Raw genomic sequence first — 25996 nt, 5'->3', positions numbered from 1 at the left:
ATCCCTCATTTAAAATTCCTCCGTCTCCCATGCACACATACTGTAGGCACATGACCTGTCACCGCACAGGGGAAGGGAATCTGATGTGCAGGAAAGATACGTTTATTTACTCAAACCTTGCGTGGTAGGGATAGGAATTGCTCGCATGTCTGCGATGTTAATGGGAAGGAGGAACGTTTCTCCCAGGGCAGATTAGATTTGCTTCTGGCCTGGATCTCGTCATAGATGAATGCCCCCCCCCCCCCCCCCCCCCCCGAGCCATACTGCTTCGTGGCCAGGGGCCGGCTGATAGCGGGCAGCAAGGGGGCTGGCAGCGAGGGGCACAGATCGCACCTGCGGGACCCGTGTGATTGATGGAGATGCTAATCTGAGCTGCCGTCTTCCAGCTACGCGAAAGGCACCGTCGCTGCCTGTGAAACACGGTAAAATGTGCACAGGCATTCAGGGGGGCCATCACACACACACAGAGACACACAGAGACACACAGAGACACACAGAGACACGCAGAGACACACAGAGACACGCAGAGACACACAGAGACACGCAGAGACACGCAGAGACACACAGAGACACGCAGAGACACGCAGAGACACACAGAGACACATGCAGAGAGACATGCAGAGACACGCAGAGAGACACGCAGAGACACACAGAGACACGCAGAGAGACATGCAGAGACACGCTGAGACACACAGAGACACGCAGAGAGACACACAGAGACACACAGAGACACATGCAGAGATACGCAGAGACACGCAGAGACACGCAGAGACACGCAGAGAGACGCTGAGACACATGCAGAGACACACAGAGACACGCAGAGAGACACGCAGAGACACGCAGAGAGACACGCAGAGACACACAGAGACACGCAGGGAGACACGCAGAGACACACAGAGACACGCAGAGAGACACGCAGAGACACGCAGAGAGACACGCAGAGACACACAGAGACACGCAGGGAGACATGCAGAGATACACAGAGACACGCAGAGAGACACGCAGAGACACACAGAGACACGCAGAGAGACATGCAGAGACACGCAGAGAGACATGCAGAGACACACAGAGACACGCTGAGACACATGCAGAGATACGCAGAGACACATGCAGAGACACGCAGAGACACACAGAGACACATGCAGAGATACACAGAGACACACAGAGACACGCTGAGACACATGCAGAGACACACAGAGACACATGCAGAGATACACAGAGACACACAGAGACACGCTGAGACACATGCAGAGATACACAGAGACACGCAGAGACACACAGAGACACGCAGAGAGACATGCAGAGACACACAAAGACACGCTGAGACACATGCAGAGATACACAGAGACACACAGAGACACGCAGAGAGACATGCAGAGATACACAGAGACACGCTGAGACACATGCAGAGATACACAGAGACACACAGAGACACGCTGAGACACATGCAGAGATACACAGAGACACACAGAGATACACAGAGACACACAGAGACACACAGAGACACGCAGAGAGACACACAGAGACACGCACGGCCAGAGAAAATGCGCAGTCTGCAGGCAGACGCCCCAGAAAGGCCACTCTGTGTCCCCCGGTGGATTAAAGGACTTTTTTCAGACAGTGCACATTACTCTGATGTTTTTATTAAATATGAAGCTTTTGTCCTAACAGGTTATTAAAAGCATGGTGGCTCTGTAGGTGGTGCTGTAGAGTCACACCTGCAGGGTTGGGGGTTTGAATCCTGTCTCCGCTCTCTGTGTGTGGAGCTTCTATGTTCTCCCCTTGCTCTGCAGGTTTCCTCCAGACTATCTGGTGTAATTAGGCGAGTCAGCATCTCTGAATTTCCCATAGAGTGTGTGTGTGTGTGTGTGTGTGTGTGTGTGTGTGTCTTGTGATAAACTGGCATCCCGTCCATGCTGAATGCCATACTTGTGCCTATCACTGCCTGTAATAGATTCCAGTCCCCCCCCCCACCCCCCAGTAAAATTTTAAATGATTTTTTTCTTTTATGCACTACTCTTTCAAACACCACTCCCCTCGAGAGTTTTTTTTCGTTCTGGTTCGATTAACAGCAGCAGTGTGGTGTTTCTGCTCTGGAGGCATATGGTGAAATATCAGGCAACCCACCGGCTCTCCGCTGCTGTGAGTAAACACAGCCGAGGTAACGAGCTAACAAGGTGTTGCCAGGGCAACCACCTGCCTACCTTTCATTCATTAATTGATGGTAAATTAGTGTGTTTTTATGATAAACATTGATGCCTCGCTTCCCATGTGACTCTATCGCCTGCCATCATGTGATTCCCCTGTCACCAGATGTCATGTGAGGCCGGGACTCTGCACTTCCTGATGGTGTTGATCATGTATCGTCACGGTGATTTAATTACTGCGTCATTCTGGTGATGGACCTTGGTATCTCAGAACTCAGAACACATCATCAGCTGCACGTATAAAGTACAAGAATCAGTTACAGTTTAGTGTAGGGCGAGAGCTTCGGATGAGATTTGACTGCTAAATAGCACCTAAATAATGATTTCCTTGCATAGCCCATTATGGTGTTGCCCTGCTGGTTAGGGCTCTCTGCCTGCGACTGGAAGGTCATGGTTCGCATCCCCTGGCTGGTAGAGTGATGACATCACTGGCCCTTTTAGGCCTGAACCCCTTCTATCCAAGTCTAGTAGGAGAGTCAAAGAATTCTGAAATACTTTTACAAATGTAATACAGGCAGAGTATCATCATTACATATGGAGTTAAAGCCGGGTGTTTGTTCCATTAGAGTTGAAAGAACACAAAATACTTCATTCTTTTGCCAGAGATGAATCTACTTACAGCCAGACACAATTCTGCCCAGTCGGTAGTTCAAACGCACATTGTTTTAATTCATTTTCATATAATTGAATTTTCCCCCTTAACATTTTAAACCCCTTCATTACGTGATTCTGCCCCGGGGTGGGGGGAGGGGGGGGGGTGTAAGCATGCACATGCTTTCTAATTGGCTCCTGAGGCTTTTCACTGAAGGCCATATTTCTCACATTACTGGGCGCTCCGGCTGTCTGTTCCAGTGCTCCATCCCAGCCGTGCTGCTTGGAGTACATCACCCCCCCCCCACACACACACACTGCACAAGAGCTGAAATCTCCTTGGAAACCCCAAGGAGATTAGTACACTATCCCTAGAGGCGACTGTTAACTTTCACCGGCTGATACACTGTCGTCTGGACGCTCCCCGACTGACAGTCCAGACAGAAACGCTCCATGTTCTCTTAATTTCGCCTTGAGAACCCCAGCCCATGTTCTCTCACTGAGAAGCTCCCCAGAGTTTCCCTAACAGCCGGTGGATCAGCAGGGGTCTAACAAGCGGGAAAGTAAACAGGCTGCCTCCTCCAGCACCTGGCACATCAGCTCATGCTTATTGCGTTTTTCTGCAAGGCCCTGAAATCAAATCGCTAAGACTCTCACAGCTAGAATGCCAACCTGGTAGGCTAATGAAGTGAGGTCTTAAGGGGCCAGGTGACCAGGTCCCGACCTCTGCTATGCTAACCTCTTATGGGAGTGATCATTAAACACAAAAAGCAAGTACAGAAATGCCAATGTGGGCCCCACAGTCATCAGAGGGCCCCATAGTTATCACCGGGCCCCATAGTCATCAGAGGGCCCCGTAGTCATCAGAGGGCCCCATAGTCATCAGAGGGCCCCGTAGTCATCAGAGGGCCCCATAGTCATCAGAGGGCCCCATAGTTATCACCGGACCCCATAGTCATCAGAGGGCCCCGTAGTCATGAGAGGGCCCCGTAGTCATCAGAGGGCCCCATAGTTATCAGCGGGCCCCATAGTCATCAGAGGGCCCCATAGTTATCAGTTTTAAGATGCTCATTTTTAAAACTGTAACAAAGTCACAATGTGGTGAAGGTTAAAGAATATTTGCTCTTCAATAGCTAAACAATCCTCTTTTTAAGTCATGGCGTGTGACTCACTTCACAGTAACCAGGCTACAAGCCAGTATGCCACAGTGATGGGTGTCTCAGCGTTTTAATCAATCTGAAACAAAAGACTAAAGAAATATCCTTCTACAGCTTTCCATGTGGCAGGAAAGACAGAGATGACAAAGTGGCTGTGTAAACTAAACAGCCATTTTTCACAATTCTTTCATGTTTAGTGTTGGGGTGTAACGGCACACGATATTCACGGTTCAGTACAAGCCTGGGCTTCGGCTTCATGGTTTGGCGCAATTTCAGTACAGCAGGGAAACAGAATTTGTTTTGAGATTAATTGTTATTAAAATCACAAACGCAATTAGAAAAAATTGTGAACCAAAGGCAATGCAACGATACATCTGAATAACAAGACAAGCTGATTTGCATGATGTTGTCTAAAATGACAACTGGATGCGTTTCCAGCAACCTAAACGAATTTGTTATTACAGACGACAGGCAGTCTTGGTCTTAACAGCTACTTTCCCTTCAATTTATTGGGAAACTGAAATGTTTCTAAACTGCTGATTATGACTAAGTATAACCAGCATTAGCTATATCAATCTCAGAACCACAATTAGCATAATGTTTTAATAATTGAACAACTACATGTGAATTTAGGTTCTACCTGTGTCAACAAATGTGTTCGTTCGTTTCATTTTGTGCACCGAACCGAAAATGATATACCAAATATGTACGGATAATTCCTCCCGGGAAAACAGCTACACTCAATTTAACCCCTTTTCACCCTTAACAATTCCTTACTGAATAAGAAAATTATAATGAATAATATTTCCAGTTCCACCATTTTGGTGTGTTTGGATTGTCAGGCCCCAGAAACATTGTGTGTTGAGTCAGACATAACCAGTGGATATTCCAGCCAATTTGCCGTGATTCATATTAAACACTGAATTCCTTATATTCAGGGAATTCAGGTATCTATAGGACATACACCATCTTTATGACTATGGTGACTTTATTGAGAAAGGAAATCTATTTTTTTGTCAGCCATAGACCACAGTGCTGAGACTGAGGTCCTTGGGTTCACATAGGAGATGTTCAGTGGTCTGCCGCCCCTGCAGATTTTGGCCAACATCACCATCTTCGTCTGTGGCGGCATGACTGGAGCCTATCACAAGCATCTGATGGAGCTGGCCCTCAAGCAGACGTACCAGGACACCTGCAACTGCATCAAATCCCCCATGAAGCTGGAGTTCGAGAAACACCAACAGGTCTTAATTTCGTTCTGCATGTGTGTGTGTGTGTGTGTGTGTGTGTGTGTGTGTGTGTGTGTGTGTGTGTGTGTGTGTGTGTGTGTGTGAATAAACTGACAAGCCGTCTGTTCCACTGGACAGGTCACATGCTTGCCTGCATACACCGACGTTACCAGCTGTCTTCCAACCTTCTAATAATTCTTTTGATCAATAGTGAAATGTGACAAAATTGTCCAATTAAATATGAAACCTCTTAACGCTCCCCAGAGTTTAATTTTCATCACAACATCACTCTAAATCATTCTGGATATTATGTGGCTCCGGCAATTATCATTAGCAGTAGCAGCAGTAGCCGTCGTTGTCAGACACTCATATCTGTAGCCATATTAGTTAGCAGTGTGATTAACTAATCACAGGTTACAGATAATTATAATCAAAATGCTTCATGTAGTGAATATTCCACAAAGCGCAGCATCTCCCACACACACCCCACCGCACAATGATCAATACTAATATTTTAAATTATAATCCACAAAGCATGATGAGCTAAAGTAAATTAGCAGAGGGTTACTGGAGCATCCGCATGGACAGTGACAATCAGCGGAAGCAAATTGCTTTCTTTCAGCCGGTTGCGTCCTACGTAGCATCTGTCATATTGATAGTTGGTTTATTACCAGAGACAGTTACACAGTTACTAGCCCCCCCCCGCACCTTTCATATAATAGTTAATGTACCAAGGACATAGGACTGGTTTCAATGCAGGTAGGGATCAAATCATTAAATCAGCCCAGACCCCCCCCACCCCCCCAAATATACATAGTACTCCCAAAATACCAAAGAACACCCTGACATGTACTACTGACACTGAAGGAAACGGTAGCGTAATTGATTCGGGTTTGTAGCACGCATGCTTACCGTGTAGCCTGATGAGGGAGCTGGGGGGTGGGGGGGGGGGTCTTCACCCAGACTTCAGCGCTGACAAGATGATATTCAGCTGAGGTGACGCTTATAGGAAACGTTTAACATTTAACTGTTTGGCCGAGTTAGCCGAGCGCTATTCCGTGAGATCGCGCGTCTTTGTTTTTGAATTACGCACATGTATCACAGCCGGGGGTCCCTTCCCCTCCGCTTCCTCCTTCACGTCGCTCCCCCCCCCCCCCCCCCCCGCACCTTTCAGGATCGCCTGCTCCTCTCTCTGCTCCCTGCCCACATCGCGCGGGTCATGAAGGCTGAGATCATCCACCGGCTGCAAGGGCCCAACTTCGGACAGACCGAAAACACCAACAACTTCCACAACCTTTACGTGCAGCGTCACACCAACGTCAGGTAGCTTGTTTGGGGCAAAATTTGAGGATCCGCTGATATAAAAGTAGGATGGATGAGTCTATGGCGTCACTGTCTTGCGTGATATTCGGGCTTTAAAGCTTTTTTATTTTAATTGCACTCCTCCTAATAAACATTCTGGATATGGGAGTAGATCTTTCCCTGAAGGTCCATCATCTTTATGATGTACTTTAGCTCAAGGGCTGTGGTCCTTGATGATTTATGGGCTGGGATACTTAAAGTGCTCCAGAGACTATTTCATTTACTTACAGAAAACACAAATCCAGTTTGAAGCAAGAGGGTGTTTTAATGCAAGTGGGACAGCACAGGTCACTGCTTTCGGGTGGACAGGAAGGAGGGGCCAGCCTGGGGGTGGGACGTGGCCCGGATCTAGGAAGCAGGTTCGCTCACTGCTGCGGTTCACTCTGACCAATCAGGGTCCGGCTGGCACTTTTTAAGACAGTGGCACAGTTTTCGTTATGACTCCTGGGGGCTGTTTACCTGCCCGCACGAGTGTGTCACTGATACCTCGGTGTGTGACTCTGGAACAGACAGGTTCCGTCCGGTTTGTATATAGCGCCCTTGCCAACAAAAAGTTTAACGAGAACAACGAAGACAGAATGAAAATAGCACATTCATATTGCTGAACATCCACAGAGAGAGAAACTGAGAGACAGAAAGAAAAGGGGGAAGAATGGATGGAGTGAGACTGAGGGAGGGGTGATTTTTGGTATCATTTCACATTTGTCCTTCAAGCAGCTACCATTTTACCATACAGTAGGAGGTGGGAAAACAACCTATATTATTATTGTAAAAAAAAAAAAAACACCTAGATCTATATTATTATTGTCCAAAATGACACAGGAAGTTACTTAAAGTACCGGTGAGTTGAACCCAGGAACGGTGATTTCAACAGAAATCGATAAACAAAATGTTTGCACTTTATAGTGCCCTACAGCTACAGGCTAAGAGTAGCTGTTAATACTTCAGCTGTAAATAAAATCCTGTAAGCGTTCAATTCGTGAACCCGGGAAAAGGCTAGAGGTGGGTTTTGAAGTGGTGGACCACCTGCCATCCTGACAGTAGAACGATCATATGCACCACTGGAGTTTAGTCATATAAAATGTTTTAAGCAGCTATGCATGATTACCGTCCGAAGGGGTCCCCTTTGCATGGGTTAATAATGACAGAAGGAGCAGGTTCTGGGGCAGCAATGAAGCATCGCAGCTTTATAAACCTTTATGAAAACAGCACAGGAAACCTACATATGTTGTACCTCTGATCTGTCAGGTCATGTGACCATATTACAGACTAGGCTGCAAGGGTAGATACTGCTGTGTGTTTATGTCTGTCTGTGAGTGACCACAGATCCAGGCATGCATGAGTCAAACTTGCTGATATCATGACAAAAAGCTACACAGTATCAGTTTATATAAACTGTAGATTAAAATGCTGTCTGTTGGTGCATGTGCGGGCGTGCGTGTGTGTGTGTGTGTGTGTGTGTGTGTGTGTGTGTGTGTCCTGCCTCTCCCAGCATCCTGTACGCCGACATCGTGGGCTTCACGCGTCTGGCCAGTGACTGCTCCCCCGGAGAGCTGGTGCACATGCTCAACGAGCTTTTCGGCAAATTCGACCAGATCGCCAAGGTACGGGCTCCCTCGCACCGCGACCGGGGTCTGGGTCATGTGACAGGGGAACACTGTGGGTGGGAAGGAGGGAATATGGCAGAGGATGGCTAAGCCGCACAGCCTAACACAGACCTGAAGGGGGTGCCGTTCCCGAAGGGAAACTGATTCCTTTTAGGGCGCCAGTGCTGTGGTGAGGTGAAGCGTTAGTTTACACTCAGACCGACTTTGTGTTGGCAGGTCAAACTTTCCTGCGAGCGTTAGCATTCTGACTGCAGCTGCTGACTCATCACCTGCGGCTAGTTGGTTAGGGTTAGCGGCCTTGCTGTACTTTCTGTCTTGATGTTTTTTTTCCCCCTCCATCTCTCACACCTCTTTTCAGGAGAATGACTGCATGAGGATTAAAATCCTCGGCGACTGCTACTACTGTGTTTCCGGCCTCCCAGAGTACCTGCCCAATCATGCCAAAAACTGTGTGAAAATGGGCTTGGACATGTGTGAGGCCATAACGTGAGTATCCAAACGCTAGGGTGGCCAGGAAATCAACGTTGGGGGGGGACACTTGGACCTTGGATAGGATTTCAGAGGACCTGGATTTCACTTTAGCACTGAGTTCTTGCTGTGTGCTGATTGGTCAGTCTCCTGTAATCGTGCACGTGTCACTAATGTTAATGTGAAACAGTCTTTCAGTCAAGGAAACAAACCAGTCAGAGCACAAGAAGAAGTGAACTATTTAGCCAAACACAGGAGCCTTTCAGTTTTAAGGTAGTTTGTACAACTCGAATTGGCCCATAGTGTCTCCCTGACATGGATTATCTGGTCAACCTAACAAATATCCTTGGTTCCCTTGCAAAGTTATGGGAATAGAAGTGAAATCACTAACCCACAATAACCAGGTGACGTGAAGACTTCTGAATATTGAAAGTATTTAACCCGCAATTAGAAATTCAAAGTTCAGCAGGGAGCGTGCTCAGAACCTCACTAAGGTCCTCACTAAGGTCCTCACTAAGGTCCTCACTAAGGTCCTCATTAAATCTCCCGTAGATTAATTAACAGAGAAGTTGCAGGTGTCATTCCCTTTCTTACTTATTCCAAAGGGTTTAACTACTTTTACATTCTCAGTTTTACTTACTTTTTTCCAGTTTTATAAACCGAATATATATTTGCCATTTTCCTCAGTGTCACATTTCATTTTTTCTGTTGTGTGTGTTTACTCAGTTGACAGTAAAATATGCATGTATAAAGATTAGGTTTCCACTACTGTGGATACTTTGGAGGTGGCTATACATATCATTAAGTTTCCTATTAGCGGAGTGGGTGTTTAATCAATCAGTCAGCTGCTGCATTTACTGGAGACAGGCAAATGAAAAACATGGGTGGTAACAGCTAATGGAGGGATTATATGCAAAATCGGGGCAAAAGTATGGCTGTTTGGCTCAGTATCCGTGCTCTGGTCAGCACGACTGACTTTTAGATCACAAGTTTCCCCCAGATGAAGACACATTAAAGAAGCGTCTTTGCAGTGGGATATGAGAATGTCATAAAAAACGTAGTCATGGGAACAGAGATCCTTACACCTTGGCTCAATTCCATAGAAACAGAAAAATTTTGAAAAATTCTTAACACTTCAACAGTAACAGCGAGGGACGTGAATGTAGATATTTTTACAGCAGTGTGACATACAGTTGAGAAAGCAGAGTCCGACTCTCCCTGGAGCCACTGCAGTTAAGGTCCCAAGCATCTATTATTAGATTTGATCCAGCAACCTTCCAATCACAGGCACAGAGTGCTTACCTGCAAGGCCACACAGCAATTTCTGCATAGACCCACTTAGAAGCAACTAAAATAATATATTTCTGATGGCCAACAATATCACCCATAGCCTAGGTGGGGAAACACCAGCCCACCAAAGCCGACACTATGTCTTCCTGAGAGCAAGGTCAAAAGTGACATTTTTGTTTTCTATAGAGGACATTATGTTTTTGTTCATCTCTCTCATGCTGTTCATACCACCTTATTAAGTCCTGTTGTTCCTTAATTAAATAGGACAGATAGGAGTTTTTGATGACATCATTTGTGTGACCTTGCCAACTTAGTCTTCCTGTCAAATTAAAGTTTTAATCAATAATTCAAATGATATGCATTGCTGGATTGTAAAGACAGACACAGATCTCTAAAACGTTAAATGCCAGAGTTGGGTAATTCAGGTCCAGATAGTAACAGTCCAGACCAAGATTTTGTTTCAACCAACCAGTCGAGTATAAAGAGTCACAGTACTCAACTGGTTGGTTGAAACAATATCCCGGTCTGAACTTTTAAATACACAGGATTGGACTGAAACAGGCATAGATGAATGAGAAGGGTTATGATTATTGGTGTGTTGAGCATCTTGGGCACTAACCTAGAAGATAATCTTGTTTTAGGATCTCTGACATTGGATTTCTAATTACAGGCAGAAGCTCTTTATGTAGGTACGTGATCCAATAAAGGAGTGGAGGGATTTGAATTCCTTACAAATATGGCCAGTTCTCTTGGGATGGTACAGGCCAGTCACTTGAAATTTAAGTTTAAGTGGAACCTTAATTAGCAGGACATGCATCATAGAGCTGTAAGCCACTGATAATCTGAGGTATAGAGTTTAAGCTTTGCATTTCCTCAGAGGACAGAATATGGTCGAAATCTGCACCGAAAAGCAGAAATTGCACTAGCATGTATTTGCATTTAAATGCCCAGTTGTGTATCTTGAGACTCCAAATGCCAGCTAATATGTGAAGGCATTCGGTTTACATACTTTGAAAATCTGCATCGAAATCATTCCATTCCGTTACCCATTTTCTAACAGCTGAGTAATAAGTCCTGGAAATGACGTCCTCTTCATCTTCATCTTAAATGCTGGCACTAAAATATTCAACAGTGCGTCAATAAAGTAACCTCCATTATAGGAACAGGATAATGAGGCAGAATTGCTGAAGGTCCCTCAGGACTTAAACATGGATGGTGCCAGATATGTGTCAGAAACATGCTGGGAATGGGATACAGAATACAAACACGCTGGGGGGGTGCCGGGGTGGGGGGGTGCAATCTTTATTTATTGCCCTCAGTCTCCACTCCAACCACCAGCCACTCCATCTGCTGTGTAAATACAAAGGGAAATGGAAATGATAAGATTATTGGTCCAGAGTCTGCAATGTACATAAACAGTGATATGGATACAGATATATACCCCGGAGATTCACGCAAATATCCCACTACTTTTTTTACTTAAAGTTTCCTCGTTATTTTTATATACTGGTGTGGCAAGCTACACAAAGTTGTGCTTAATTTTGTAATATGCAATAACATATATCAGGCGAAAGTAGTGAATTTAAATAAATTTGCAGAAACTTTCTGCGGCTACGTGGGGTGATTGGTGTTGCAGATGCTGTGAAAATGCCCTCATTAGAGAGGCTTTTTTGTAAGATTTCACATGGGTGTTTTACAGAATTTTTCAAATTAATTCAGTTCAATTCAAAGCTTTATTGTCAGGTGTATGTTGCACTCTGTGAACATGTCCAAATTCTTCCTTACATACCCTCCCAGCAGACTAGACCAGACCGTCTCACAGCAGTATAGTTCAATAACAACAATTATGTAATTATGTAATTAAATGCAATAAATATAGGATGAACAAGAATCTATATGTTGGAACTAAACAGCAATATAAAGTGTCATAGTGACTCTCTAAAGTGCGATTGAAGTGAGGTGGTGCGATTGAAGAGACTAGTGGTTGTGATTCAGAACAGTAAAGTGACAGTGTAAAAATAACAATTTCCAGTGAGCTCCCGGGAGAAAATAAAATGAGCAGACAATACGCATTCCCCACTACCGCCATGGCGATCGATGCCCAGCTTCACAAAACTGCGGATCTAAATTACAAAAAAAAAAAATTAATAATCAAATTAATGATTGCAACTCCTCAAAGCTCCTGGAGCTGATTGAATCGGAAACAGTTAACGTGATGTAGGGCGAACTTAACCACCGGTCTACGTAAAGCATGACTTTAATTACGGCTCCGTGATTAAGAGCCAGCTGATCACAAATCTAACGAGTCTGCTTCCCCATATTGACATGCAGCGGAAGGACCTGCAGATAAACGGATTTAAGCTACGATCAGAGAGACCTTAGGTGAAACTGCGGCATACTTTGCATAGAAATAACACTGAATTCCGCGATTTCGCATATATATCTGCCACGTGGGTCTCCGTTCCTGTAATGATGCTACTTTGTTCGCTTTACAGACAGACCTATGCTTTGACATTTCGGATTGTGGTTTTTATTGAAAAACATAATACATACTGTACATGTAATTTATTTTCCTAAACCCCTCAAAGACGTAGTGCGTTTCATTTTTTCCTACATATGGTTTAAAATAAAATGGAGAAAAAACGCAATATGAACTCATCTGGATTTGCATATTAGTGCTGTACTAACCTTGGGGCTGCAAATTCCAGCAACGCTATGAATAAATTAGGCTACATTCAGATACTTAAAGCCGTGTATGAATCAGAAAAAAAATCATTTAAATGTTTCGTTCAAACTTGCTGTAAACAAGTAAATTAAGGAATATTGATTGTCTGCAAGGTGTTGGTTAGGCTAATTAGGCTAAACCATAACACAATTCCTAGAAAACATTCGTTTAAAGACATTTCAAATACCAGAACGATTATTCGTGCTTTAAAAAGTATGGGATTCAACAGACAAGTGGCCAGGCACTCTTAACAAATATGCAATGATACATTGTATAAGCTTGTATTTTTCTGCCCTTAAAGTGGAAAATGTATTGTTTTTTTTTTTTGTTTTTTTTTTGGTTATTGTGTTTGTAATTAAAGTTTTCTAAAAATGTTAGAACATGTTTCTGCGTCTTTACAGGAAGGTTCGGGTTGCCACCGGAGCGGACATTAACATGAGGGTGGGAGTGCATTCTGGAAACGTCCTGTGTGGTGTCATTGGCCTTCAGAAGTGGCAGTATGACGTCTGGTCACATGATGTCACATTAGCTAATCACATGGAGGCAGGTGGTGTACCTGGGTGAGCGGAACTCATGCATTGTTTGTTTATTTCTATAGGTCGACTACTTGAGTTTTTGGCTGCCAAATGGGCTGTAATAATGCTACAGTTTCACATATTTTTACATGTTTTGATTGTGGTGTATGTGTGAGTAGCTTCCGGATAAGAAGTGAGATATGAAATGCCATCCATCCATCCATCTGTCCATCCAGCCATCCTTTTTCTATACCCACTTGTTCTATGCAGGGTGAAATAAGAAATATATTTTTGATAATTATTATGATAATCTTACAATATAAGCATGTTCATGTGGTACTGTGGTAAATCTTTTGGGCATCACTTCAATTACACTCTTCCAGAAATCAGCGCAGTTTGAGTGATCTTCAGGTAGTGTTAAGGTGGGTCACTCAGCCCATGCTGCCGGGCTCTCTGGCTCCCCTCTCAGGCGGGTCCACATCTCCTCTGTCACTCTTGAGCACCTGAATGGGGCGTACAAGGTGGAGGAAGGTGATGGGCAGAACCGAGACACCTACCTGAAGGAGCATGGCGTCACCACCTTCCTGGTCATCAACCCTAAGGCAAGACGCCCACCATGTTCATGAGCCATCCTGAACTGTCCATCTTTGGAAGACTCAGTGGAACATTTTCAGTTCTGCTTGGTTTAAAAAATGTGCTTTAATTAAAAGGACTTCAAGTTAATTGAAGTTAACAATCACTTTGTTAATTTAATAAAAACAAATCTAACACTTTGTGCTGGCTGGTGTAGACTGAGCAGCAGTGAAGCCTGGAGCCGTGTTCTGTCGCCCCCTGCAGGCAGAGAGGCACAGCCCGCAGCTCCACTGCCGGCTCCGGCCCACGCCAGACGGCGCCAAGATGAGGGCGTCGGTGCGGATGACCCGCTACCTGGAGTCGTGGGGGGCGGCCAAGCCATTCGCCCACCTGCAGCACCGTGACAGCATGACAACAGAGAATGGGAAGATCAACACCACTGTCAGTGCCCCCCCCCCCCAAACTGTGTGTACTGGGATTGTGTGCATGCCAGGAGGAAAGTGATGAGAGAGCGCATTACAGATTGATCTAGCTTATTTCACTTATATGCAGTAGGTGATATGACATGTGGATGGGGGGGGGGGGGGGGTGAGGGGTGGCATTCCCAGTGTTAGATAGATTTAAAAAGTGCACCTCCCTTAACCTTAACCTGCCCCCCGCCCATCCCTCAGCGGAGAGAGAGTGCTATATGTCCTGTCAGCATCCTTGTGGTTAGCGTTAGATAAATCCCTGGACCTACTGCTTATTTTCCGTCCGTGATCCCCCACCTGCAGCGGTTTTAAAATTACCTCCCCCCGTGAGATTTCTGTCAGTGAGACCCAACATGGGATGGGATGGGAAGAGAGGCACCCGAATACTGATCACAGGCACAGAGGCTTAGCCCTCTGAGTCACACCCTGCCCCCCCCCCCCTTACTAAACACGAGTACTGATTCTGTGTGAATATTCACCCAAATGGGGTTGAATACGGTGAACACTGTGTGCAGGGTGGGGATAGGGATGAGTGCTTGGGTTCTCTATTTCTGTGAAGTCCCTGTATTTCTGTGAAGTCACTGAATTTCTGTGAAGTCACTGTATTTCTGTCCGACGCAATTGTGTCGAGTGAAATGCAGACCATGCGCTAAAATACATTGTTTTCTCTGTCTGTAAGGATGTGCCGATGGGCCAGTATAATTTTCAGAGGCGCTCAGAGAGGTGGGTAACAGGGCTCTCCAAATGTCTGCATGCATTCATGATGTTTCTGTAGTATGAACAGCACAATTACCAACCGTAACGTCATCATTTACTAAATAAAGAGCAGCTTTACAGTAAACACCTTACTTTCCTAATTTAGACAGAGGACCTACACAAATTTTCCTTGGTAAGGCTTCTATAAATTATTCATAAGTAAATACATCTTTATAAACATTACTTATAAATCATGGCCAATAAGAAAACAGGCTCTAAAAGTAGATGATTTGCATCAGTGGCGACTGTGTTTGGATCTTATGTTTCCTTTGCTGGATAACAACATTCTGGGTGCCTTTTTGGGTCTTCAAACCTGCAACGGGAGAGGATCTGGCCCTGGGAATGTTTGCTGTTTCCAGCAGATAGAAATTCAGGATCCAGCTTTTCTCATTCTGTTTGTGTGGTCAAGGTGCCATGATGACCTCACAGTAGATTAGTGCCTGTGTATTCAGATAAAAACCTCACCTAGAGTCTTCAGGGTCAACCAGAGGAACTCGGGGAGGTTCTGAGTGAATAAGGCTTCGTTTGTTAATTCCCGGCGGGTCCTCGAGGGTCTCTCTGCTTCGCACTCACCTCGCTCATCAACCTTGCGTCTCCATGCTGTCACGCTTCCCTGGGCTTAAATCTCAATTCTCATTATTCGCCACAGGACAAAATCACAGAAAAAGAGATTTGAAGAGGAACTGAATGAGAGGATGATTAGGGCCATTGACGGCATCAACTCTCAGAAGTATGAAGCTCTGCCTTCCCCTCCCCACTGACCGTTAGAGTGTGTGCTGTCATCTCACCTTAAACCCCTTTTGAGCTTTTATGGCTGTCAGCTGTTTGGACCATGATGACCATGATGGTGCATCATTTATGGCGAAAGCCCCCACCAAACACTGAGGTTTTGCCATTTCAGGCAGTGGCTGAAATCTGAAGACATTCAGCGCATCTCCCTGTTCTTTCATAACAAGACTCTGGAAAAAGAGGTAGGAAGAAACCTGTATTTTAGCAAAATAAATGTTTCGCTAAGGGGTTCAAAAGCCCCCGAGGAGCACAAACTCAAATGTCGTGGTCCTCAAAAGCTCCATTTGTTAAAATGCCACATCTGAAGCGTCTGTGATGGAAATGCACTTGTTTTTGCCCCACAGTACAGGGCGATGACCTTACCAGCCTTCAAGTATTACGTCACGTGTGCGTACGTTATCTTCTTCTGTGTCTTCATCGTCCAGGTCCTGGTTCTGCCAAAGTAAGTGAGCTGCATTAGACCCTATGGAGGTGTGTCTCTGGAGCTGTGATGTAGTGAGTAGGGTGTAGGGAGCAGGGTAAATGGTGTAGGAAGGAGGATGTAGGGTGTAGGGAGCAGGGTGAATGGTGTAGGGAGCAGGGTATGGGGTGTAGGGAGCAGGGTAAATGGTGTAGGGAGCAGGGTAAATGGTGTAGGGAGCAGGGTATAGGGTGTAGGGAGCAGGGTAAATGGTGTAGGGAGCAGGGTAAATGGTGTAGGGAGCAGGGTATAGGGTGTAGGGAGCCGGGTAAATGGTGTAGGATGCAGGATGTAGGGTGTAGGGAGCAGGGTAAATGGTATAGGAAGCAGGATGAATGGTGTAGGGAGCAGGTGAATGGTGTAGGGAGCAGGGTGAATGGTGTAGGGAGCAGGGTGATTGCTGTGAGGAAATCGGGTTTGGGGCTCTGGACCCAGGATATTTTAAACCTCCTGCTTTAAAATCACACGACATATCTGTTCACAGTCTTGCTGTTACCCCGTATCCCAAGAGGAAGAAAGCCTTGTTCACTGCATGATAAAACACCCTATCTCCATTATCCCTATAATTAGCTGATAATGATGAATGTAATGCAGGTTATCTCAGTTTCATTCTGCCTGCCCGGTGAGGCTCACAGCGATCCAGCTCACGGCGGTCAGGTTTGTGGCTCGAAGACTGATACCCTGCGATTGAATTTGCTGCAGGACGACGATCCTAGGTGTGTCATTTGGGGTGGCCTTCATCCTGCTCTCCCTTATCCTGCTCATCTGCTTTGCGGGACACCTCACGGTGAGTAGTGGCACCCGTCCATCCATCCACCTGCCATCCAGGCATCATCAGCCGTCTGTCCAGCTGGGATCACAAAGACCTGGATCCTATCCTAGAGGAGACACCCTGGATGTCCATCACGGGATTTGTGTTGCAGAATTTGTTTTTTAAGTCGTATTTCAGCACAGCCTATCATGACACAGGCAGGATAATCCTTCTCAGGGGCACAGTCAGTGGGCAGCTGTGCTCATGACCCTAACTAATGGCTACTCCCCCAGGCATAGCAGTAACAGAGGGTCCCTGTCCAGGTGGGGCCCAGCAGGCTCGCCCATAGTCACAGTGGTGGCATCATAACCACAACTGCCTGACAGTCTGACTGTGCAGCATGAAGCTGACTGGCACTAACACTCAGCCGGCTGGTGTTTACCAGTGGAGTTGTCTGCCAGCCATAGGGGACGGGATGGACTTCAACACCCCCAAGCTCCCCCGGAGCCATGGGTGCCTCTCTAATACGCCCCCCCACCCCCACCCAGCCAGGCTTTCCCGTAGGGTTTCAGAACCACTGACTGAACTCCTCCGTGACCGATGGACCCGGCCTTTCTCCTGCCGACGGCTCCGGGTCCCAGGCATCTCTGCTACCCGGTCCGAGCCAATCAGGGTGTCCCATCCTGGGTCCCCCCCACCCCCCCAGCTGAGTGCTGGCTCACTCCTGCTGTTCACCTCCAAAGAAGGAGACTAAAGACTGGTTCATACTTCTCCGAACAGGCCAGGCACTCCTGCACAGGCCAGGCCTATCCACGCTGCGTACGCGTACACAGAAACCTTCGTAGTTTTCACATGCGCAGAACGTTCTGTATTTATATTCTTATTAATAATAATTATTATGATAATGTAAATTATTATTCTGATATTCCCTGCACACAACCACAGCATTGAGGTTTGTGTCCATTTCTCTATGTTTTACAAATTCAGAGAGCCAGCATACAGGGTTGGCAACTTTGGTCAGCTGGCTGGCGTGAGGTTTTCTGCACACGCATTTACATGTATGTAGCAGTTTTCTTACTCAGTAAATAGTGTGCAGGGTTTTTGCAAACTACCCCAACGCTCGCCAAAAGTATCCGTGTCGGTATTTAAAGTTCACACTAGTGAATCGATCAGAGCTGCACAGACACAAATTTGGAGCGTAGCAGGCGCTCATACGCGGAGGCGCACAGTGACGTCATGAACGTTCGCGGACACGTCCGCTAGTACGTGTGCAGAGAAGTATGAACCAGCCTTAAGCTTGATCAGCGTGCAAATGGAACACACACATAACAGGGTCTGATTCCCATCATCAAACAAAGAGCACTGAAAGAGGGGAATCATAGAATCATGGATAATATGACCATTTTTACGAGTACTCTGTGATGCTCTGCTCACCGGCGGGGTCGGGGGGGGGGGGGGGGGGCGGTATGCCTGGGTGCCGTCCAGGGCAGACCCCGGCTATGGTGCGTCGATAGGCCGCTGGAATCGTGCCGCCGTTTTGCCTGCTAAAACAAACGTGACCCGACAGTCATCTGATTACCGTGAAAATGGGGCTCCTTCAAAGCCGCATGGATATCAAAGCCAGCCCTAATATTTCTAGCATTAGACTGATTGCTTTTGATCTGCAGATTAGAAAGGCTGCGTGTCGTCTTATTGGATGGTAACGGGCCGGTCACCCTGGAGGGAGTGGCGCATTTAAAGAGGGGTTTTTCGCTGGGCCGGGCTGAGCTCCTCCCCCTCTCTCCTCCTCAGGAATGCACCAAGGGCACATCAAACCCGTTGGTGTGGATTTTGAGCTCCTCCAGAATCATCGCCAACCGGCCCTGGCCGCGGCTGGCCGTCACCGTGGCAACCACCGCGCTCATACTAATAATGGCCGTGTTCAACATGGTAAGTGCCCAGCCGGTGGCCTCTTGCCTTCTCGACTCTCCGCCTTATGAATGTTCCACCAGCAAAGCTCTCCGACAAATTACAAGCATAATTTGATTTGTTTTCTTAATTAGCTAACCCGGTTGCGTTTTTATATGAACTGTAGCATTTAAACCTGCACTGCTCCAGTTCAGTTTGGATTTCCTGGAACTGGAGTGAATTCCAGCTGAAACCACTGTGTTTTAATAATTGGTCCCGCTCGACATTTAACAATAGATCAGTGTTACCAGTACATCTACAGGGAAACCATTTACTGGAAAGAATGGAATGCCTGAACCAGCCAATGAGTTTCGCAAAAAACACACCAGAAACCAAATGTGAAATACTTACTGCGATTTCCACTGCAGGATTTAAGAAATGTCGATGTAAGAGATTAATGTGGAGTGCCAGGGGTTATGAGGTTTTTATCCGTCTGACTTGTTTCCAAATTAAACCTTCCTGGGAGAAGCTCATTAGAGTGGTTTTTAAAAATAGGATTGGGAGGAGAGTGTCAAAATAACAGGCAGCTTCCCTCCCCAGGCTCGAAGCTCAGCCATCTGGAACTCAAGATAACATTTGTGTGTCACAAAGTTTGAGGCTTCAGCAGAAATTGACCTGAAAGATTGAAATCTTCCTTTTCCCTCAAACCGATTGAATGGGAATAGCATGTGGGATTATCTGCGAAATGCGCTTCCTGTCATTTTGACGGTTTCTGTGAGCCAGTCGTTTCTGGGCCTATACAGAATTCACGGCGAAAAGCGTCCGGATAAGCATACCTACTCCACTCTTAATACTCTGCTCTAGTGCTCTAAGTACCCATCCAGAAATCTTGGTTCATTTGTTTAGCCACATTTTTAATTACATGTATGTTTGACTAAAGAGTGACTAGTGATTTATGCTCCTTCCTGGGCCTCCAGTTTTTCCTGGAGAACAAGAAATCACCCGAGGCCTCGGTCTCCAACACGTCCAACGAAACTGCTTATAGCTCCCAGGTGAAACTGATCATGGAGACCAATAAGTTCTACTTACCGGTAAGTAAAACGCCGGACCGAAGAGGTGGCCAATCAGCTGGTTCTGCCTGCTGTCCATGTTTGCAAGAAATTTCAGATCAACACCGTATTCCTGTACTGTTAACATTGTTCTGACCCCTACAGGTTCTTCTAAATACTTTCCTTACTTTCCCTGTACAGTGAACCTTAGCCAAAAATAGCAGCAATATTACTGATTACTGAATAAATAGCACAGTAAGCCTCGTCACAATGGCACACGTTAAATGTATAATTGCAGCCCATTATTGCAGACATTTTTGGCATCTGTCACAATGTATTACCAAGAAAAGAATATTTATAGTGTTTTTTCTTAGTTTTCTTGGCTTCCACTTGCCTGCACCCAGCTGTACTCCTATTCACTTTAAATGTTTTTTTTTTCTGGTCACATTTTTGACCGCAGCACTAGAAAAAAATAAATCCCAAAAAAGACATGAAGAGATGGTGACGAAATGAGGGCCCTGGTGGGAGCTCAGCTGTAGGGAGCGAATGTGATATAAAGTGACACCTTGCCGCAGATGTGACACGTTGCCATTGTGGCCTGAAGGAATGGCTGTGCACGCGTCTCTCGAGCGACCTTCTCCGCGCTGTCTCGCCAGTACAAATCAGGCAGCATACTTCACAGCGGAGCCAGGCCTGAATTATTTTCTAAACAGCCCCTTCAGTACTTGACTTCATGATTAATTGTTCCACATGATTGCAGAAGAGATCGTCCCGCTGAGTTCAGAGAAGGAGGGTGAAACTTTCTAGATTGTCGGTGTGACTGTAGAGTGTTTGTTTGTGGAATTCATCAGATAAATCGGAGCATGCTTGTGGCCCGGTTTGAGTGTCTGAAGATGTGCCCTACGGCCCCTCCCAGTTCCCATTAATGCTCGCTTTCTCTCCTTCAGTACTTTGTGTACAGCTGTGTTCTGGGCCTAGTGTCCTGCTCCGTGTTCCTGAGGGTCAACTATGAGCAGAAGATGGTGATCATGCTCTCTGCTGTGGTAGTCTACAATGTCATCATCCTCGAGACGCACGCCTCCGTGCTGGATGACTATAGCACCTTCCTCTACCAGGACCAGGTTCTGGATAGGTGAGTGGGCTTGCTCTCAGAATGGCTCCTGCTTCTCTTACTCTAGCAGAAATGTCCCATCCCCTGGCATCCTCTGTGCCATGCTGCTTATCAGCTACAGCTCAGACCACAGGGCATAAACAATGGACGCGTCATGTTGCTGTGAGCCCATTGTGATGTTAGGTGGTTCCTGATGCTGACATGCTGATGTTCTCCGGAGTGGTGCGGTCTGATGCCTGCAGGGCACATCATGCTCGCTGCAGGGATGCATTCTTATGGCTGCAGGGCATAATCTGCAAGGCACATCATGCTCGCTGCAGGGATGCATTCTTATGGCTGCAGGGCACAATCTGCAAGGCACATCATGCTAGCTGCAGGGATGCATTCTGATGGCTGCAGGGCACAATCTGCAAGGCACAACATGGCAGCTGCAGGGTGCATTCTGATGGCTGCAGGGCACAATCTGCAAGGCACAACATGCCAGCTGCAGGGTGCATTCTGATGGCTGCGGAGCCTTTTTTCATCTGATGGTGGAGCCACAGACCGCTGACTGCATCTCTGTTCCCTTTCATTGCCTCAGGCCCTCAGTCTTGTCTGTTGTCTGTTATTTAAGAACCCGGTTAAAGCTTTTGTTTGATCAGCATGATCTGCACCTTGGGAAATTTTTCAAGCAGAAATGTACCCCTGACGCGGCTATGTGACATGCTTCTGCAGGACTGTCCGCAGTGCTGCATGCAGTGCTGCATGCAGTGCTGCATGCGGTGCTGCGTCAGGAGCTTGCTGCTCTATTGAGGCTCGTTAACCTGTCTGCATTCTACCTGGTGCACTGCTTCAGAGGCAAAATGTTCCTGATGGCCAACCAGAAGCTCAAAATAACACGTTTCCTGTCGTCTGTGTTCAGCTACGCGGGCGGCATTTTTTAATACACAGATCACGCCAACAACAGAAGTTATTATATTCAGCTATTGTATTCAGTGATTCTGATTCGATTGCTACCTCCATGTACCAAACAATGAGCATCAGCAGCTCCTGCCCTGGAGTTTCCCACAGCAGTGCGAAGGCTGGGAACCAAGTCAGACAAGTTCGCTCTGTCGCCTTCCATTAAAAAAAAAAAAAACCCTGTGATCTCACCCACCAGGAGACTTCTGCGCTCCGGTTCGTGATGGAAAACACTGGAGAGCAGAACATATGTGCCGTGAAGATGTGTCGCGTGTTTCTGACCTCAGGATGAACACACTTGACATGTATGACTTTGAGCGACAACATTCCTACGTTAGGACATTTACTCAGAGAGAGACCACCCCCCCCCCTCACCCTTTACCTGTTTCCAGGCTTTTGCTTCCCACAAAATCCTGGTACTGTATTCTGTTGCAGTTTTATGAAAATCCAAGGTGAGAGGCCTAATCCTAATGGCAGGAAGCCACAAGTTTTATAACACGGGGTTGTGGGGAAATGGCACGTTAATGTATTTGATTTCTCCGGCATTCTGTATAAACACAGAGGCTCTCCATCTCCATGTCCCTTCAACAAGGAGGCGTTTGGTGCCAAATCTCCATCCTTCAGCATGATCCTAGAAGCTCCCCGACCTCCAGGCGAGAGAGGAAACACTAGAGTGTCGTATCAGTTTCTGTCATATTCATTTCACTCCATCACTTTCTCTCCTCCAGGCCGGGAGTTCTGAAGGACTTGAAGACGATGGGATCCGTGTGGCTCTTCATATTTTTTGTTACCCTGCTTGTGTTGGCCAGACAGGTGAGCTGTTCCTCTGACAAACATTCCAACAAATCCCTGCATGTGAGACCAAAGCTCCACCACCTCTTTAACTAAGTAAATTGATTGGGATCTTCTTAACGAGGGCCTAGTCTCTCAGTCCCAGGAATATCACCAGTCCCTGGATGAAACCTTCCTATCCTGAGAAAGATTTCAAATAAGTACTATTAAGACTAATGGGATGTAAATACCAACTTATCTAGGCAGCTTTGGGGGTATAACTCTTACTTCTGGCAACAGGTCTGATTTGTTGCAACACTGATTCCACAACTTGAGAGCAGTGTGAGCGCTTTAACTATTCCCTCTAAAATGGCTGCCTTTCGAGGTGCGATCCTGTGCCTGAACAGGACTGTTACCTCCTGAAAGCTAGTCTGAAACCTAATATGTGCTCCCCCCCCCGGTCCCCCATGGTGGATCTGTCTGCCAATGACAGTAATGCCTTGGCAAGGCCTGATCTGTACATTCAGATTATTATCTCCTGTATCTTACGCAAGCCGGTGTTGGCACCAGGTCACGACCCGGCCCAGTGGCCCGTACGCCTCACGGTCGCCTTCCGCAGCGGGACGTCACTGTTGTTTGTGTCTTGTCATCGCACAGAGCGAGGTGATCAGATGTCTGTTATTTTTCTTTACCTCTGTGTCTCCTTGTAACAGAATGAATATTACTGTAGGTTAGACTTCCTGTGGAAGAACAAGTTCAAGAAGGAGTGTGAGGAGATCGAGACCATGGAGAACCTGAACCGTGTCCTGCTGGAGAACGTCCTGCCGGCCCACGTGGCAGAACACTTCCTGGCCCGGAACTGGAAGAATGAGGTGGGGGGCGGCTTGGGGTGGGTTCCTTTAGTTCAATGCAAATCCACCAGTATCAGGATCATAAGGCTCACAGCTGAATTATGAGAACAAAAAGCCCACAATGTGTCAGTTTAAATCTGAGAGATTTCTACCTGGTATAAACCCAAATCTCATTGGTCAGTGGACTGATGCTCCTGCGCTTGATTTGCTGCATTCCTAACAGGATCTCTACCACCAGTCCTATGAGCTGGTGTGCGTGATGTTCGCCTCCATCCCAGACTTCAAGGAGTTCTACACCGAGTCGGACGTCAACAAAGAAGGCCTGGAATGTCTCAGACTGCTGAACGAGATCATCGCGGACTTTGACGAGGTGCTTGCGGCGTACCAGTGGGTGGAATACGTGTTTAATTACTCGGAAAGCTACTGGGTTGGTAATAACTACACTGACGACAAACATCGTGACTGTAATTAAAAAGATTCACTCGTGCCGTTGGGGACATTTCATGAAGGAGCAGTTTAACATATCAGATTACAGACCTTGGAGAATCATCTTCGTTTTGCAGTTTATAATAAAAATGCGGCCTGATCGTGAAGGGTTTGTACCGGGAAGCAGACAGAGCAGAGCATCACACCAGGGGCAGAGTGTAGAGTAGAGTGTAGAGTAGAATGTAGAGTACTCTACTCTACACTCTGCCCCTGGTGTGATGCTCTGGCGATTAACACGTATTAACTCTGAACAAAGCTCCTGTCCAAGCCCAAGTTCAGTGGGGTAGAGAAGATCAAGACCATCGGCAGCACCTACATGGCAGCCACGGGGCTCAACGCCACACCCGGGCCCGAGTACTCGCAGGTATGGTGCTCCGAGCCGCTCCACGGCTGGTTTCAGCCCAGGGTTCGGTTCAGGAGGGGAGCCGAACGTGCCAGCTGTGAGAATAGAAAGGTACCCTACACTCAATCATTCCTGCCCTCGGTGACTCCCATGATTAGTAATTACAGCCTTTATTAATTATGGCTTCAGAGTTTTTTTTTAAGCCTTGTGGTTTGTTCCCTGTATTAAATTATTAGACTCTGACCTGAGGTTAATAAATGGTGGGATGAAATTAAAAACATGAATGATAATGAAATAGCGAGGTACAGGTGGGGGCAGGTTACAGCCCCTCCCAGCTCTCTCTGACCAGGATGCTATAAACAGTACCCCTATACTCCTCCATTACTTCAGCTAGGATATGTTCAAAAATCATCCGTTTCTTAGCTGCAGAGCCACTTCTTAGTGTGGTTTTCAGTTCAGTACTTTGTCGGTTGCTTCTACAAACATGCTTAGGCTGGGTTTCGAGGGGTTGCATTTCCATAAAGGAGCGTGAGGGGGATGCGGATGTAGGGTTTAGTGACTGTCTTTGACGTATAGGCCTTGGTCAAAAGATGCTGAAACGGCTTGATCACTTCCAAACAGATTCAGGGTTATGTAGGGTGTTTTATGATGCCGGCCAGCAGGGGGCGAGGCACGAATAAAGTCAAAATGACAGCAGCGATTGAGACCATTATTAGGGTCTTTGCAGAACAGCTGCTAGCTGAGGAATTAGGCAAGACACAACATAAATTAATAAATCTCTTCTTCAGCAGTCTGTCTGTCTATGGCGTGATTCAGTAAATGAGTAATCAATCATAAAACACTGCGGAATGAAAATATGCCCATCCAGACTGCAGATGATTTTAATGGCTCAGATTACTGTCAGTGCTTAAACTTGTTGCCCCTGTTTGTGAACAGCATCCTTTATCATTTGATATCGATGATGTAATTGACTCTTAAAGGGATAGCGTCAGCCGGTTGCCCCTGTTTGTAGACATCATGGTTAATTGAGTGATAATGTTGACGTATCTGCCTCTTAAAGGGATGGCATCAGCTGACTGTAACGTACTACCTCCTCTCAGGACCATGACAGGCAATACATGCACATCGGCACCATGGTGGAGTTTGCCTTTGCGTTGGTGGGGAAGCTGGACGTCATAAACAAGCATTCCTTCAACGACTTCAAACTTCGAGTCGGTGAGTGTCCGGGATGTGTGGGTAGCTGCAGTGTTTACTACCACTCGAGCCATGCATTTGCATGGGTTCCCTGAGGTGTGTGCCCCCTGTTGGCCACAAACAGTCACTACACTAAAAATGTAATTTAAAAACATGCTATCTTTAATATAGAGAGATCTGACTCTGGTAGTCACTTAATTTTTAAAATATCTGAGGGGGGCAGGGGGACCCTGAAATGACTTTTTGAGTAGGCCATCAGAAACATGAAAACTGGCTCTGTCCTTAGTGAGATGTAGAATGGAGATTCATTTCTGTGTCATTTTATATTTTAGATCAATGTATTCCAATCCAGTCCTCAGGGCCCCATCAATGGTCCACATTTTTGCTCCCTTCCAACTCTGCAGGTCCCGAGGAC

At 46.4% G+C, this 25996-nt stretch overlaps 1 protein-coding gene across 2 annotated transcripts in view; it reads left to right on the top strand.

Moving 5' to 3' along the window:
* The window catches only part of adcy2b (adenylate cyclase 2b (brain)), a 37175-nt gene that overhangs the window by 9964 nt on the left and 1215 nt on the right, over positions 1–25996 (top strand). For both annotated transcript variants that reach the window (XM_072705740.1, XM_072705739.1), the window contains 20 exons: positions 5050–5199; positions 6359–6507; positions 8039–8150; positions 8512–8639; positions 13038–13196; positions 13621–13753; positions 13989–14165; positions 14874–14917; positions 15600–15680; positions 15852–15921; positions 16084–16181; positions 16902–16986; positions 18742–18879; positions 19815–19928; positions 20834–21018; positions 22665–22749; positions 23421–23579; positions 23782–23928; positions 24301–24408; positions 25488–25602. In XM_072705740.1, the coding sequence (XP_072561841.1) occupies positions 5050–5199; positions 6359–6507; positions 8039–8150; positions 8512–8639; positions 13038–13196; positions 13621–13753; positions 13989–14165; positions 14874–14917; positions 15600–15680; positions 15852–15921; positions 16084–16181; positions 16902–16986; positions 18742–18879; positions 19815–19928; positions 20834–21018; positions 22665–22749; positions 23421–23579; positions 23782–23928; positions 24301–24408; positions 25488–25602 (2437 nt within the window). The remainder of the gene's footprint in view (positions 1–5049; positions 5200–6358; positions 6508–8038; positions 8151–8511; positions 8640–13037; positions 13197–13620; positions 13754–13988; positions 14166–14873; positions 14918–15599; positions 15681–15851; positions 15922–16083; positions 16182–16901; positions 16987–18741; positions 18880–19814; positions 19929–20833; positions 21019–22664; positions 22750–23420; positions 23580–23781; positions 23929–24300; positions 24409–25487; positions 25603–25996) is intronic.

This window comes from Paramormyrops kingsleyae, chromosome 23 (assembly GCF_048594095.1).
Source record: "Paramormyrops kingsleyae isolate MSU_618 chromosome 23, PKINGS_0.4, whole genome shotgun sequence".
Taxonomy (NCBI): Eukaryota; Metazoa; Chordata; class Actinopteri; order Osteoglossiformes; family Mormyridae; genus Paramormyrops; species Paramormyrops kingsleyae.
This window is presented reverse-complemented; position numbering and strand designations above follow the sequence as displayed.